The sequence below is a fragment of the Hemitrygon akajei genome, chromosome 8 (assembly GCF_048418815.1).
Source record: "Hemitrygon akajei chromosome 8, sHemAka1.3, whole genome shotgun sequence".
Classification (NCBI taxonomy): Eukaryota; Metazoa; Chordata; class Chondrichthyes; order Myliobatiformes; family Dasyatidae; genus Hemitrygon; species Hemitrygon akajei.
This window is the reverse complement of record NC_133131.1, coordinates 63358951-63376052: the sequence shown is the minus strand read 5'-3', so window position 1 is coordinate 63376052 and position 17102 is coordinate 63358951. Positions and strand designations below refer to the sequence as shown.

Below are 17102 nucleotides of genomic sequence, written 5' to 3'. Positions count from 1 at the left end.
ACTAATGGCAGAGGTCACAGCCATTATAAATGCGCAACCACTCCTACCTGTGTCTTCTGACCTGGAAAGCCCCTTCATACTCTCACCATCAATGCTCCTTACACAAAAGGCAGGAGCTCCCCCTCCACCTGGGGACTTCTCAGACAAGGACTTGTACACAAAGCAAGAGACAGGTTCAGGCTCTCGCAAATCAGTAGGAGACATGAATTTCTACATTTGTTGTAACACGGACAGAAGTGGACAGAACCTCCCAGGAATCTTCAATTTGGAGATATAGTCCTGCTCAGGGACAAGCAGATCACCTGCAACTGCTGGCCAATGGCCAGAATCACTGCCACATTCCCTGGTAGGGATGGACATGTCAGGAAGGGTGAGTTGAAAACTTCTGACCAAGATGATGTGAAAACTTACCAAAGACCAGTTGCAGAAGTCGTTCTACTTCTACCTAAAGACTGAAGTTTTGTATCATGTTCATAGTGACCTTACGAAGGTCAGGAGGGGAATGTGTTGTCCATAAGGCATTTGGTTAGCTTTATTACATTTTCGCTTTAATAATTCATTTGTAATTATTTTCTAGTTAAAGTTAAGGTTGTTGAAAGTAAATTCATTGTCTGTGTTGTATCGCAGCATGCGATGACGTCACACCTGGTTTCGCCGCGTCTTGTGGGTAAATACCAGTTTGGAGAAACTGGAAGGCGGGGGCTTGTGTGTGCAGGATCAGCACGAGAAAAGTTTTCATTCTACGCACTAAGAAACATCATAGAAGCAACGCCATAAGTTCATAAGATAATCGATATGTTGAAGTAAAAATGCTAACGCTGATGCTGTTAAAAGTAATGACAGTTAATAAAGTTTATTTTCTTGTGCTATTGAAAGCGTTACTGGATAGTTTGTGTGAAGTGTATTTAAAGTTGTTGATGGTGTAGGTAGATTCTGACTGTATGTTGTACTTTAATGTAATATAGTTTGTTGTAGTTTTACTTTTACAAGTATTTATGATGTAAATGTGATGCCAAGAAGGAAAAAAATACTGTATGTATTTTGTATTGTTTTATCAACAGTTTTCACCATACGTTAATGTGGAAGAGTGAACAGTAAATGGTTAATCTTACTGCGATCCTGCCTTCATTGACTACGGTTTACCTCAGTGTTTAGTTCAGAGTTCCTACACCTGTATGAGAACACTACAGTTACAGCATTGGTTGATTGGTAGGAGGCCAAGTGGGTATAAAAGGGTTCTTTTCTGGTTGGCTGCCAGTGACTAGTGGTGTTCCACAGGGTTCGATGTTGACACCACTTCTTTTTATGCTGTACATAAATGATTTAGATAATGGAATAGATGGTTTTGTTGCCAAGTTTGCAGATGATACAAAGATTGGTGGAGGGGCAGGTAGTGTTGAGGAAACAGGAAGGCTGCAGGATAGATGAGGAGAATGGCAAGAAAGTGGCAAATGAAATGCAATGTTAGAAAATGCATGGTCATGCACTTTGGTAGTAGAAATAAATGTGCGGGCTATTTTCTAAATGGGGAGAAATCCAAGAATCTGAGAAGCAGAGGGACTTGGGAGTCCTTGTGCAGAAAATACACTGAAGGTTAACTTGCAGGTTGAGTTGGTGGTGAGGAGGCAAATGCCATGTTAGCATTCAGTTCAAGAGGTATAGAGCAGGGATGTGATGCTGAGGCTTTATAAGGCACTGGTGAGGCCTCACCTTGAATATTGTGAACAGTTTTGGGCCCCTCATCTTAGAAAAGATGTGCTAGGATTGGAGAGGGTCCAGAGGATGTTCACAAGGATGATTCCAGGAATGAAAGGGTTATCATATGAGGAACATTTGATGGCTCTGGGTCTGTACTCGCTGGAGTTCAGAAGGATGGAGGGGTAGATCTCATTGAAGTCTTTCAAATGTTGAAAGGCCTGGACAGAGTAGATGTGGAAAGGATGTTTCCTGTTGTGGGAGAGTCTAAGACAAGGGGCCACAGCCTCAGGATGAAGGAGCACCCTTTCAAAACAGAGATGTGGAGAAATTTCTTTAGCCAGAGCGTGGTGAATTTGTGGAATTTATTACCACAGGCAGCTGTAGAGGCCCAGTTGTTGGATATATTTAAGGAAGAGATTGACAGGTTTTTCATTGGACATGGCATCAAAGGTTACGGGGAGAAGGCCGGGATCTGGGGTTGAAGAGGAGATTTTAAAAAAGATTAGCCATGATTGAATAGCAGAGCAGACCTGATGGGCCAGATGGTCTAATTCTGCTTCTACATCTTGTGGTCTTATAACAACACTTGGGTATCAAAAAGAAAGCAGTGAAAGATGGTGTTGTCGATCAAGAGAAAGTGCAAGGCCACAATATGAGAGATTGGGTGTTGATGGTGGCGGATAGGGTGGTGATGAAGCTGGCTGCTTTGTCCTGGATAGGCACCAGCTCCCTGTGTGTCCTTGACCAAGGAATAATCAGGAGGGATGGGTGTAGTGGGTTAGAGACTTGAATTTGACTGTCGATTTAGTGTTAATGTCAGTGGCTGGTACAGATGGGGTGAGGGTGTGAGGTTATATTGTTTACTGGAAGCTTCTTGTTGAAGTTTCAGTGACTCAGGAACACAGAGATTCTGAAGATGCTGGAAATCTCAGGGAGCAGGGAGCCAGCACCAATGCAATCATTAATGACGTGTTGAAAGAGCTTGAAAGATACACTAGGCTACATCACCTCCCTCTGATCCACTCCTCCTTCCCTTTCTCCAATACTTCACTGTCCTTTCTGATCAGATTCCTTCTCTTCAGCCCTTCACCTCTCCCACCTATCCCCTCCCAGCTTCTTACTGCATCCTCCACACCTAACCTCCCCCTCAACTGATCTCTCCTATCACATAACACACACAAAATACAAGAGGAGCTCAGCAGACCAGGCAGTGTCGATGGAAATGAATACAGTCAACGTTTCGGGCTGATGCCCTTTGGCAAGACTGTGCTCTTTTCCATAGATGTTGCCTGGCCTGGAGTCCCTCCGGCATTGTATGTGTGCTGCAGCATCTGCAAATTACCTCTTGTTTCTCCTATCATGTGCCAGCTTTGTACTCCTTCACATACTTTCTTATCTGGCTCCTTTCCCATCCTGAAGGGTCTCAGCCTGAAACATGGACTCTACTCTGAGAGGATGGAATGCTTGAAGTGCAAGATGAGGCTTCTTAAACAAGTGGAAGTACAGTAGGTTTTGTTGGGACATTACAAAGGGCATTGACACAAAGATAGTTAATCTAATCTTTATAAATTTGACATAAAGATGCATTTAAAATCTTGGTCCCACAGAGAGGAGTCTCTAAGCTGAAATGGCCTCCAAGCGACGCTCGATTTGATGACAATATTTCTCTGGGAGTCCGACGGATCTGTACAAGAATATGGGGGGTGGGAGTAGTCAGAGAGAAAGGAATAAAGAATAAAGAAAATTTTAGTATTTATTTATTTAGTGATACTGTACAGCACAGAACAGGCCCAGCAACCCACCTACTTAACCCTCGCCTAACCACAGGAGAATTCACGATGATCTACAAGCAGTATGTTTTTGGACTGTGAGAGGAAACAGTTCACAATGAACCCACTCTTGGAGAGCAGAGACTGCAGATACTGACAGCCAGGAACCTGAAACAGCTTACTCTTTCCACTGCTGATCAACTCTCTCCCATTCACTCCCAAATGTTCAAAGTTCACAGAAAATGTATTATCAAAGTACAAATATATCACCATATACAACACTGAGATTCATTTTCTTGCAGGCATACTCAATAAATCTAAAATCAAATAATAACTATAGAAGAAACAGTGACAAATCACACCAACTTGGACATTCAACCAGTATGCAAAAGACAGCAAACTGTGCAAGTATATAAAGCAATTACCATGGTAAATAAATACTGTAAGCAAGAAAAATCAAGAACATGAGATGAAGAGTCCTTGAAAGTGAATGCATAGGTTGTGGGAACGTTTCAATGATAGGGCAAGTGAATTTGAATGAAGCTATTCCCTTTGGTTCAGGAGCCTGTTGATTGAGGGGTATTAACTGTTCCTGAACCTGGTGATGCGAGTCCTGAAGCTCCTGTACCTTCTTCCTAATGGCAGCAATGAGAAGAGAGCAAGTCCTGGATTGTGAGTCACTGAGGAATGTTGCTTTCCTGCGACAGCACTTTGTGTAGATGTTATGGACGAAGCTATATCCACTACTTTTTGGAAGATTTTACGTTCACCGGCATTGGCGTTTCCATACCAGGCTGTGATGCAGCCAGTTAATATACTCTCCACCACACATCTACAGAAGTTTGTCAAAGTTTAAGATGGCATTCTTAATCTTATGCTTTCTACATAATTGCACTTACGTGCTGAGGCCAGGACATATTCACCAAAATGGTAACACTGAGGAATTTAAATTTGCTGACCCTCTCCACCTCTGATCAGAGTAGGCCTCCTCCTCCTAGTTGATAATCAGCTCCTTGGTCTTGCTGACATTGAATAAGAGGTTATTGTTATGACGCCATTCAGCCAGATTTTCAATCTCCCTCCTAGATGCTGATTTGTCACCACCCTTTGATGCAGCTATCAACTGCGATGTCATCAGCAAACTTGAATATGGCATTGGAGTTGTGCTTAGCCACACAGTCATTAGTATAAAGCGAGTAGAGCAGGGGGCTAAGCACTCAGCTTTCTGGTGCACCTGTGCTAATGGAAATTGTGGAGCAGATTTTGCCAATCTGAACTGATGGGTCTTCAAGAGAGGAAATTGCACAAAAAGGTACTGAGGCCAAGGCCTTGAAGTTATTGATTAGTTTCCAGTGGACGTTGGTATTGAATGCTGAGCTGTAGTCGATAAAAGACATTCTGATATATGTAATTCTGCTGTCCAGATGTTCCAGGACTGAGTGAAGAGCCAATGCGATGGCATCTGCTGTGGACCTGTTGCTCCGGTAGGCAAATTGGAGCAGATTCAAGTTACTTCTCTGGCACGAGCTGATATATTTCAACACAAACCTCTCAAAGCACTTCATCACAGTGGATGTAAGTGCTACTGGACAATAATCACTGAGGCAGGTTACCTTCTTAGGCACTGATATAATCGAACCCTGTTAGAAGCAGGTGGGTACCTCAGACTATCGAAATGAGAGTTTAAAGATCTCAGTGAACACTCCAAACAGCTGATCAGCACAGGTCTTTAGTACTTGGCCAGCTACCCTGTCTGAGCAAGATGCTTTTTGTGAATCCCCCTCCTGAAGGCTGCTCACATATTGGCCTCAGAGATCACAGGATCATTTGGGTCTGTGGAAGTTTGTGATAATTCCTCCCAGTTTTGAAGGACAAAGTGAGCATAGAAGACATTGATTTCATCTGGAGAGAAGCCCTGTTGTCGCCTATGTCGCTTGATTTAACGTAATAAGCAGTGATGGTATCCGAGCCCTGCCACAACTGTCGAGCATTCTTCGTTTAGTCTAGAATTGCCACTTCACCCATGAGATTACTTTCCGCAAATTGCACTTAGAGCTCCTGTAACTTTCGTGGTCACCAGCTGTGAACGTGTCCAATCTGGCCCTCAGCAGACTGTAGATCTCACGGTTCATCCAGGGCTTCTGGTTGGGAAAGACTCTGAGTGATTTTGTGGGGACACACTCAAAATCTGTGACGATCATGGTGTATTCATCCTGTTCCACAGCTGAGTCCTTGAACATGGCTCAGCCCACTGACTCGAAGCAATCTCTTAGCCACTCCTCTACCTCCCATGACCACCCTTTGTTGTGCTAATCTCCAGAGTTTTACTCTTTAGCCTCTGCCTGTGTGCAGGAAGCTGAAGGACAGCCAAGTGATCAGATTTACCAAAATCCAGTCTAGCATGGAACGGTCAGTATTTCCTATGTCAGTATAACCGTAGACTAGTTATACAGAGATAAGAAATACTGAACGTTCCTTGGAGTGACGAAGGATGAGAGGTGACCTGATAGAGGTGTACAAGATGATGAGAGGCATTGATCGTGTGGATTGTCTTTTCACCAGGGCTGAAATGGCTAGCACAAGAGGGCGCAGTTTTAAGGTGCTTGGAAGTAGGTATAGAGTTATGTTTTTTATGCAGAGAGTGGCGAGTGTGTGGAATGGATTGCCAACAATGGTGGTGGAGGTGGATACAATAGGGTCTTTTAAGAGACCCCTGGATAGGTATATGGAGCTTAGAAAAATAGAGGGCTATGAGTAACCCTAGGTAATTTCTAAAGTAAGTACATGTTTGACACAGCATTATGGGCCGAAGGGCCTGTATTGTACTGTAGGTTTTCTATGTTCCTATGTTCCTAGTGTGTAGGAACCTCTGGTACTACAGATTATATGCTGATGGTAATTGGGCGGGGTTTTCTTCAAATAAGCCTGGTTGAAGTACCCGAGTGTGATTTGAAATGCTTCAGGATAGACTGTTTGGAGGCGGCATCATGCAGTATCTCAAACACTTGATTATAGTCGGCTATCCCATTCCCATTCACTGTAGACAATCTCAGTGAACTGACCCTTCCCTCTGGACCCTGCCTCCCCTCACACCTCCACAAGGCTGACCTGAGCTCCTGCAGCTTCTTCCTCTTGATCTGGTCGAGGCGGAGCCGGCGCTGCTGGGCCTCCTCCTTCAACCGCCTGCCTTCCTCGAAGAAAGTGGCTTTCTCGGCAATCTGCTTCTGCTCCTTCTCCCGGATCTGATGCCGCAGGTCACTGGCGTACCTGGTCCGGCCCTGTCTCCGGTCCTCCTCCTCCTGCTGCTCCTTTGCCATCTGCTCCTTTTGCACTCTGCAGGGGGAGAGAGGGGGAGAGAGAGGGAGAGAGAGGGAGAGAGAGAGAGAAAGAGAGAGAGAGAGAGAGAGAGAGAGTGGCAGAGGGGTACAAACAGAAATAAAGGAAAAATGTATAGCGAAGGGTCAGAGAGGATGTTAGGGAGTGTGAGGGGAGAGAGAGGAGGAGGGTAGAGCAGAAGGGGAGAGAGAGTTGAGGGGTGAGAGGGGTGTGGGCAGAGGAGTGGAGAAGGCAGTGGGCAGGGGTGTTTAGGGGATGAAGAGGGGTGAGGAGAGGTAGGAGAGGAGTGAGGGGGTAAAGAGAGAGGGTGGGAAAGGGAAGTGGGGTTACAGAGTGAAGAAGATGGGTGGATGGGGGTGAAGCAGGATGGGAAGGAGGGGGAAAGAGGTGGAGGAAGGGAATGGGAAAGTGTAAGGGAGGATTGGGATAGGAAAGGATGAGGAAGGTGGTGTGGAGTGGAAGTGGAGTTAGAGTGGGAAAGAGGTGGGTAGGGTGACACGAGATCGGGAGGGAGAGGAGTGGGAAAAGGGAAGGGGAGGTGGATGAAAGGAAAAGAGTGGGAAAATGGAGCATAGGGGGAAAAGGGAAGGGCAGGGAGAGAAGGGAGGAGAAGGAATGAATGAGTTGGGTAGCTCTTATTGAGAAGTCACTCACTAACTCCACACCCAGCAGAGCGGAGTACTGGTGGAACAGATACCACCACTGAGTCGCAGCTCTAGTAACCTGGATTCAATCCTAACCTTAGGTGTGGTCTTTATGGAGTTTAAATGCTCTCTGTGTGACCACCTGGTTTCCTCCAACATTACTGGTGCTTTAACATGTTGACAAACAGGTGAGTTGGTGGTCACATAAGGGAGGTGGTGTGTAAAAGAATGGAAGATGGGACTGAGAGGATTGCTCTGCTGTGCACTTGATGAGCTGAACGGCCTTATTTTTGCATTGCGGTAGCATGACGCAATCGCAGCTCGGGGCATTGGAGTGCAGAGTTCAATTCCGGCGCTATCTATAAGTAGATTGTGACTGCATGGGTTTTTCGGGTGCTCTGGTCTTGTCCCACATCCAAAGACGTACTGGATAGTAGGTTAGGTGGTGATTATAAATTGTCCTAATTGTCCCTAGGGTAGGATTAAATTGGTGGGTTACTCGTTGGCCTGCGGGCACCTGTTCCACGCTGCATCTCCAATTAAAAATAAAAATAACAAACACACTCAGTAAGTAGGTACGGTAAGTGGCACGCTAGTTCCCAGCCAGACAGGCACGGCTTCCTGAGGCTGAGACAAACACTGATGAGCATCGCCGCAATGCAGCTCCAATACCGGCACAGGTTCAGGACAGCTGAGCGCAAGGCACAGACAGAAACCCCACATACACAGGCTCCATCTCTGGTGGCAACTTCCCTTCAGAGGAAGAGCTGGAAGGGGGATTACAGGGTTAAGGCTGGAGGAGGTTACAGAGACGTGAAGGATGGGAGGGACAGGGATAGGGAGGAGTGTAGGGGTGGCAGAGATAGAAAGCAGTGTAGGGGAGCTACAGAGATGGAGAGGGATGTAGTGGCCAGAGGGGGTTATGGAGACAGGGAGAGGTGTACAAACAGAAAGACATTACAGAAATGGGGCAGGGTGCAGGGGATGTTTGCGGTTACAGTTGTGGTTCATGGAGAGGGGCCTGGGCTAGTGCATGGTACACCTGAATTTTGGACTGGGCTTCTTCATCCCAGTTTTCCCTGGAGGTACCTGATGCAGAGATGCTGAGACACAAGAGACTGCAGATGCTGGAATCTGGAAAAACAAACAAATATTTTCTGGAGGAATTCAGTGGGTTAAGCAGCATCTGTAGGAGAGGAAGCAACCTCGACACCTGAAGTAGGGGTGGCACTGGGTGGGCAGAGACTGTCTCTGTGCTGCTGTAGACAGAATTCTAAGGCTCAGCTCGGGCACCACTCAGTCGGGTGGAGGGTGAGAGATGGACAAACATTTGGCCGTGGGTAACAGCAGAGCTGTAGTGAAGGACACCCTGTCCTATTCATGATTCAAGATTGTTTAATGTCATTTCCTGTACACAACTGTAAGAAGAACAAACTAATTATTATTTCAGATCTGATGCAGCACAAAAAAAACACAAGATAAACAATACAATTAATAATAAAAACCACAATAAGTATAAATACATAAGATAATATATACTGTACAAAATTGATTTTATGTCCATAAAGTGACACTAGACTGTACATCAGGTGACTGACTGATGGGAAATAATAAAGTAGTGGTGGAGTTAGTGGGTGCAGGTGCTGATCAGCCTGACTGCTTGGGGAAAGTCACTGTTTTTGAGTCTGGTGGTCCTGGTGTGGATGCTACATAGCGTCCTCATTGAAGGGAGTAGGACAAACAGTCCATGAGCAGGGTAGGTGTGATCCTTCATGATGTTACTGGCCTGTTTCCAGCACCTTTCTCTAAACAGTGCATATGAAAAGTATTCACCTTCCTTGGAAGTTTTCATGTTTTATTGTTTTACAACATTGAATCACAGTGGATTTAATTCGGCTTTTTTAGCACTGATCAACAGGAAGAGACTCTTCTGTGTCAAAGTGAAAACAGATCTCTACAAAGTGATCGAAATTCATTACAAATATAAAACACAAAATAAGTATTGACCCCCTTTAATACGACACACCAAATCATCACTGGTGCAGCCAACCGGTTTTGGAAGTCACAAAATTAGTTAAATGGAGATCACCGTGTGTAGTAGTGTAGTAGTCAAGGTGTTTCAACTGAATGTAGTAAAAGTACTCCTGTATATGGAAGGTCCAACTGCTGGTGCATGAAAACAAAAAAATACTCCAAGCAACACCACAAAAAAGTTATTGAAAAGTACGTGTCAGGAGATGGATACAAGAAAATTTTCCAATTCACTGAACATCCCTTGGAGTACAGTTAAGTCAATTGTCAAGAAATGGAAAGAATATGGTACAGCCGTAAATCTTCCCAGAACAGGCTGTCCTCAAAAACTGAGTGACTGTGCAAGAAGGGGACTAGTGACGGAGGCCACCAAGAGACCTACGACAGCTCTGGAGGAGTTACAAGCTTCAGTGGCTGAGATGGGAGAGACTGGGCATACAACAACTGTTGCCCGGGTGATTCACCAGTTGCAGCTTTGTGGGAGAGTGGCAAAGAGAAAGCCACTATTGAAAAGGATTCTCATGAAATCCTGGCTAGAGTTTGCCAGAAAACATGTGGGAGACTGAAGTCAACTGGAAGAAGGTGGTTTGGTTTGATGAAACCAAAATTGAGCTTTTTGCCATCAGACTAAATGTTATGTTTAGCGTAAGCCAAATTCCACACATCATCCCTACCGTGAAGCAAGGTGGTGGCTGCATCGTGCTGTGGGGATGCTTCACTGCAGCAGGCCCTGGAAGGCTTGTGAAGGTAGGGGGTAACATGAATGCAGCAAAATACAGGGAAATCCTGGAGGAAAAACTAATGCAGTCTGCAAGAGAACAGCGACTTGGGAAATTTGTTTTCCATCAAGACAATGACCCAAAGTATAAAGCCAAAGCTACACAGGAATGGCTTATAAACAAGAAAGTTAATATGCTGGAGTAGCCAAGTCAGAGTCCAGACCTCAATCCAATTGAGAATTTGTGGTTGTTCACTCATGATCCCCATGCAATCTGACAGAGCGTGAGCAGTTTTGTAAAGGGGAATGGGGAAAAATTGCAGTATCCAGATGTGCAAAGCTGTTAGAGACCTGTCCACAAGGCTGTAGTTGCTGCCAAAGATGCATCTAATACTGACTTCAAGGAGATGAATACTCATTCAATCAATGACTTCTTTTTATATATATAATGAATTTAGATCACTTTGTAGAGATCTGTTTTCACTCTGACATGAAAGTCTTTTTCTGTTGATCAGTGTTAAAGAAAGTCAAATTAAATCCACTATGGATTCAGTGCTGTCAAACAATAAAATATGAAAACTTCCAAGGGGGGGTGAGTACATTTTATTGGCACTGTATAGGCGGGTAGGCTGGTGCCGGTGGTGCATGGGGCAGTGAAGGCAGTGCTGTAATGCTGTTGCTCAAGGAACGGCTAATGGCCCCTTGCAGACAGGAACCAGGGTATGAAACAGAGGGACAGAGGGATGTGCGCAATACTGGCCGCCACACTGCAGGAACATAAAAGAGGCTCTTCAGCTTACAATGCCTCCACTGAACCCGATGCCACATGAAACTAACTCTCTTCTGATGCAATGTTTCATTTCCTACACATCCTTGCATCTGTTGGAAAACCTTAAACACCACAATTATATCAGCTTCCATCTCTCCCTCTGGCAGCCCCTTCCAGGCATCTCCCTCTTTGTCCCGAATCTCACCGATCACCTTAAATGCACACCTGCCCCTCTAGAACTTGATATTTCCAACCAGAGACGATGACTCTATCTAACCTATCTATACTCCTCCAAATTTTAAATAAACCTCTGTCAGATCACCCCTCAGCCTCCACTGCTCCAGAGGAAACAAACCTACATTGTCCAACCTCTCTTTATAGTTCATTCCCTCTAATTTGGGCGACATCCTGCTAAACCTCTTGTGTATCCTTTCCCAAGCTTCCACATCTTTCCTGTAATGGGGTGACCAGAATTGCACACAATGCTCCAAGTGCAACCTAAACCAAGTTTTAAATAACTGCAACATTACTTTCTTGCTCTTAGACTCTCCGCTCTCATTGGGAAGAAGATACAAAAGCCTAAAATTATGTACCATCAGGCTCAAGGACAGTGTCTACCCTGCTGGCATAAGACTATTGACAAACAATCTGACAGTCCAACGCTGTGACAAACAATATCACAGTACAATGTGACACACAGTACCACAGTACAACGTTGTGAGAAGCAATATCATAGTGCAATGTGTCAAACAATATCACAGTACAACGTGACAATCTCACAGTCCAACGTTGTAACAAACAATCTCACAATACAACATTGTGACAAACATCAATATCACAGTATAACGTGACAAACAGTACAACGTTGTCACAAACAATGGCACTGTAGAACTTTGAAGCCAATTTTGGGCACCTGAGTCAAAGAGAAGGGAAAATGAGTGTTGTCTCCCCAACCTGAAGCCAGACTGCAGGAATGGTTTGAGCCACACTGTGCAGCTGGGCAAGGAAGAATATGGGTTCCTTACCTGAGCACTCTCTCGAACTCCTGCCGTTCCTTAGTGGCCTGCACAGCCAGGAAATGCTGCTTCTGTTGGATTTGGCTTATGCGGGATTTCTTCAGCTCCTCATTCAGTTTGGCCTTCTTCTGCTCGTCCTCCAATTCTTTGCGCCGCCACTCACGCTCTGCCGCCTCCTGGCTTCGCTTGGCGCGAAGTTCATCCTATGCAAGACAGACACTTTATAAAATGAAGAAGGAGTTGAGAGCTTCATTTCTCTCCTTTCAGGTTGTAGAGTGTATACATCAACTGCTGTATCTTGGTCCCTCTCTCTCTCAGGGAGATATCTGTACACAGACTGGTGTCTCTCAGTCTCTCTCATTCAGTCGGATATTCTCCCTCTCCGTCTCCCTCTCTCTCTGTCTCACGGGGATATCTGTACACTGACCAGTGTTTCTCAGTCCCTCTCTCTCTCAGTAGGATATCTACACTGACTGGTGTCTCTCAATCCCTCTCTCTCAGGGGGAGATCTGTACACTGACTGGTGTCTCTCACTCCCTCTCTCTCACAGGGATATCTACACTGACCGGTGTCTCTCAGTCCCTCTCTCTCTCAGGGGGAGATCTGTACATTGACTGGTGTCTCTCAGTCCCTCTCTCTCTGGTGGAGATCTGTACACCGACCAGTATGTCTCAGTCCTTCTCTCTCAGAGGGAAATCTGCACACTGTCCAGTGCCTCTCAGTCCCTCTCTCAGGGAGATATCTGTACACTGGCTGGTTTCACTCAGTCCCCTTCTCTCAGTGGGATTATCTGTACACTGACCAGTGTCACTCACTCCCTCTCTCTCACAGGGATATCTACACTGACCGGTGTCTCTCAGTCCATCTCTCTCTCAGTAGGATATCTACACTGACTGGTATCTCTCAATCCCTCTCTCTCAGGGGGATATCTGTACACTGATCAGTCTCTCAGACCCTCCCTCTCAGGGTGATATCGATACTGACCAGTGTCTTTCTGCCCCTCTCTCACCGGGAAATCTACACTGACCGGTGTCTCTCAGTCCCTCTCTCTCAGGGGGATATCTGCACACTGGCCAGTTTCACACAGTCCCTTTCTCTCAGTAGGATATCTACACTGACTGGTGTCTCTCAGTCCCTCTCTCTCAGGGGGAGATCTATACACTGACCAGTGTCTCTCAGTCCCTCCCTCTCAGGGAGTTATCTGTACACTGGCCAGTTTCACTCACTCCCTCTCTCTCACAGGGATATCTAAACTGACCGGTGTCTCTCAGTCCCCCTCTATCAGGGGGATATCTGTACACAGACTGGTGTCTCTCACTCCGTCTCTCTCACAGGGATATCTACACTGGCCAGTGTCTGTCAGTCCCTCTCTCTCAGTGGGTTATCTGTACACTGACCAGTGTCTCTCAGTCCTTTTCTCTCAGGGAGCGATCTGTACACTGACCAGTGTTTCTCTGCCCCTCTCTCTCTGGGGGATATCTGTACACTGGCCGGTTTCACTCAGTCCCTCTCTCTCTCAGTAGGATATCTACACTGACTGGTATCTCTAAATCCCTCTCTCTCAGGGGGCTATCTGTACACTGATCAGTCTCTCAGTCCCTCTCTCTCAGGGTGATATCGACACTGACCAGTGTCTCTCTGCCCCTCTCTCACAGGGACATCTACACTGACCGGTTTCTCTCAGTCCCTCTCTCTCAGTGGGTTATCTGTACACTGACCAGTGTCTCTCAGTCCTTCTCTCTCAGGGAGCGATCTGTACACCGACCGGTGCCTCTCACTCCCTCTCTCTCAGGAGGATATCTGTACACTGACCAGTGTCTCTCAGTCCCTCTCTCTCACAGGGATATCTGTACACTGGCCGGTGTCTCTCACTCCCTCTCTCTCAGGAGGATATCTGTACACTGACCGGTATCTCACAGTCCCTCTCTCTCAGGGGGATACCTGTACACTGACCGGTGTCTGTCAGTCCCTCTCTCTCAGGGGGATATCTGTACACTGACCGGTGTCTCTCAGTCCCTCGCTCTCACACAGGGATATCCATATATAGACCAGTGTTTCTCACTCCCTCTCTCTCACAGAGATATCTGTACACTGGCCGGTTTCACTCAGTCTCTTTCTCTCAGTAGGATATCTACACTGACCTGTGTCTCTCAGTCTCTCTCTCTCACAGGGATATCTGTACACTGACCAGTATCTCTCAGTCCTTCTCTCTCAGAGGGATATCTGTACACTGACCAGTGCCTCTCAGTCCCTCTCTCAGGGAGATATCTTTACACTGGCAGGTTTCACTCAGTCCCTTTCTCTCAGTGGGATTATCTGTACACTGACCAGTGTCTCTCACTCCCTCTCTCTCACAGGGATATCTACACTGACCGGTGTCTCTCAGTCCCTCTCTCACACACAGGGATATCCGTATATAGACCAGTGTTTGTCAGTCCCTCTCTCTCTCAGTAGGATATCTACACTGACTGGTGTCTCTCAATCCCTCTCTCCCAGTGAGATATCTGTACACTGGCCGGTTTCACTCAGTCTCTTTCTCTCAGTAGGAAATCTACACTGACTGGTGTCTCTCAGTCCCTCTCTCTCAGGGGGATATCTGTACACTGACCAGTGTCTCTCAGTCCCTCTCTCTCACAGGGATATCTGTACACTGACCAGTATCTCTCAGTCCCAACTCTCAGGGGGATATCTGTACACTGACCAGTGTCTCTCAGTCTCTCACTTTCAGGGGGATATCTGTACACTGACCAGTGCCTCTCAGTCCCTCTCTCAGGGAGATATCTGTACACTGGCAGGTTTCACTGTCCCATTCTCTCAGTGGGATTATCTGTACACTGACCAGTGTCTCTCACTCCCTCTCTCTCACAAGGATATCTACACTGACCGGTGTCTCTCAGTCCCTCTCTCACACACAGGGATATCCGTATATAGACCAGTGTTTCTCAGTCCCTCTCTCTCTCAGTAGGATATCTACACTGACTGGTAACTCTCAATCCATCTCTCTGGGGGATATCAGTACACTGATCAGTCTCTCAGTCCCTCTCTCTCAGGGTGATATCGACACTGACCAGTGTCTCCCTGCCCCTCTCTCACAGGGAAATCTACACTGACCGGTGTCTCTCAGTCCCTCTCTCTCAGGGGGATATCTGTACACTGGCCAGTTTCACTCAGTCCCTTTCTCTCAGGGGGATATCTACACTGACTGGTGTCTCTCAGTCCCTCTCTCTCAGGGAGAGATCAGTACACTGACCGGTGTCTCTCAGTCCCTCTCTCTCAGGGGGAGATCAGTACACTGACCAGAGTCTCTCAGTCTCTCACTTTCAGGGGGATATCTGTACACCGACCAGTATCTCTCAGTCCCTCTCTCTCAGGGGGAGATCTGTACACTGACTGGTGTCTCTCAGTCCCTCTCTCTATGGGGGAGATCTGTACACTGACCAGTGTCTCTCAGTCCCTTTCTCTCAGTGGGATTATCTGTACACTGACCGGTGTCTCTCACTCCCTCTCTCTCACAGGGATATCTACATTGACCGGTGTCTCTCAGTCCCTCTCTCACACACAGGGACATCCGTATATAGACCAGTGTTTCTCAGTCCCTCTCTCTCTCAGTAGGATATCTACACCGACAGGTGTCTCTCAGTCCCTCTCTCTCTGGGGGAGATCAGTACACTGACCAGTGTCTCTCAGTGTCTCACTTTCAGGGGGATATCTGTACACTGAGCAGTGTCTCTCAGTCCCTCTCTCTCAGTGGGATTATCTGTACACTGACCGGTGTCTCTCAGTCCCTCTCTCTCAGGGAGAGATCAGTACACTGACCAGAGTCTCGCAGTCTCTCACTTTCAGGGGGATATCTGTACACTGACCAGTGTCTCTCAGTCCCTCTCTCTCAGTGGGATTATCTGTACACTGACCAGTGTCTCTCAGTCCCTCTCTCTCAGGGAGATATCTGTACACTGGCTGTTTTCACTCAGTCCCTTTCTCTCAGTGGGGTTATCTGTACACTGACCGGTGTCTCTCAGTCCCTCTCTCTCTCACAGGGATATCCATATATAGACCAGTGTTTCTCACTCCCTCTCTCTCACAGAGATATCTACACTGACTGGTGTCTCTCAATCCCTCTCTCTCAGGGAGATATCTGTACACTTGCCGGTTTCACTCAGTCTCTTTCTCTCAGTAGGATATCTACACTGACTGGTGTCTCTCAGTCCCTCTCTCTCAGGGGGATATCTGTACACTGATCAGTCTCTCAGTCCCTCTCTCTCAGGGTGATATCGACACTGACCAGTGTCTCTCTGCCCCTCTCTCACAGGGAAATCTACACTGACCGGTTTCTCTCAGTCCCTCTCTCTCAGTGGGTTATCTGTACACTGACCAGTGTCTCTCAGTCCTTCTCTCTCAGGGAGTGATCTGTACACCGACCGGTGCCTCTCACTCCCTCTCTATCAGGGGGATATCTGTACACAGACTGGTGTCTCTCACTCCGTCTCTCTCACAGGGATATCTACACTGACCGGTGTCTCTCAGTCCCTCTCTCTCAGTGGGTTATCTGTACACTGACCAGTGTCTCTCAGTCCTTCTCTCTCAGGGAGCGATCTGTACACCGACCGGTGCCTCTCACTCCCTCTCTCTCAGGAGGATATCTGTACACTGACCAGTGTCTCTCAGTCCCTCTCTCTCACAGGGATATCTGTACACTGGCCGGTGTCTCTCACTCCCTCTCTCTCAGGAGGATATCTGTACACTGATCAGTCTCACAGTCCCTCTCTCTCAGGGGGATACCTGTACACTGACCGGTGTCTGTCAGTCCCTCTCTCTCAGGGGGATATCTGTACACTGACCGGTTTCTCTCAGTCCCTCGCTCTCACACAGGGATATCCATATATAGACCAGTGTTTCTCACTCCCTCTCTCTCACAGAGATATCTGTACACTGGCCGGTTTCACTCAGTCTCTTTCTCTCAGTAGGATATCTACACTGACCTGTGTCTCTCAGTCTCTCTCTCTCACAGGGATATCTGTACACTGACCAGTATCTCTCAGTCCTTCTCTCTCAGAGGGATATCTGTACACTGACCAGTGCCTCTCAGTCCCTCTCTCAGGGAGATATCTTTACACTGGCAGG

The 17102-nt window shown here is 46.8% G+C and overlaps 1 protein-coding gene across 2 annotated transcripts in view; it reads right to left on the bottom strand.

Annotated features, from left to right (window-relative positions):
* Positions 1–827: 827 nt before the first annotated feature.
* The window catches only part of cfap45 (cilia and flagella associated protein 45), a 228779-nt gene continuing 212504 nt past the window's right edge, over positions 828–17102 (bottom strand). For both annotated transcript variants that reach the window (XM_073053934.1, XM_073053935.1), the window contains exons 10-12: positions 11991–12184; positions 6576–6800; positions 828–3382 (exon numbers count right to left, since the gene is read on the bottom strand). In XM_073053934.1, coding sequence (XP_072910035.1) covers positions 3316–3382; positions 6576–6800; positions 11991–12184 — 486 coding nt within the window. In that variant the 3' untranslated portion in view covers positions 828–3315. The remainder of the gene's footprint in view (positions 3383–6575; positions 6801–11990; positions 12185–17102) is intronic.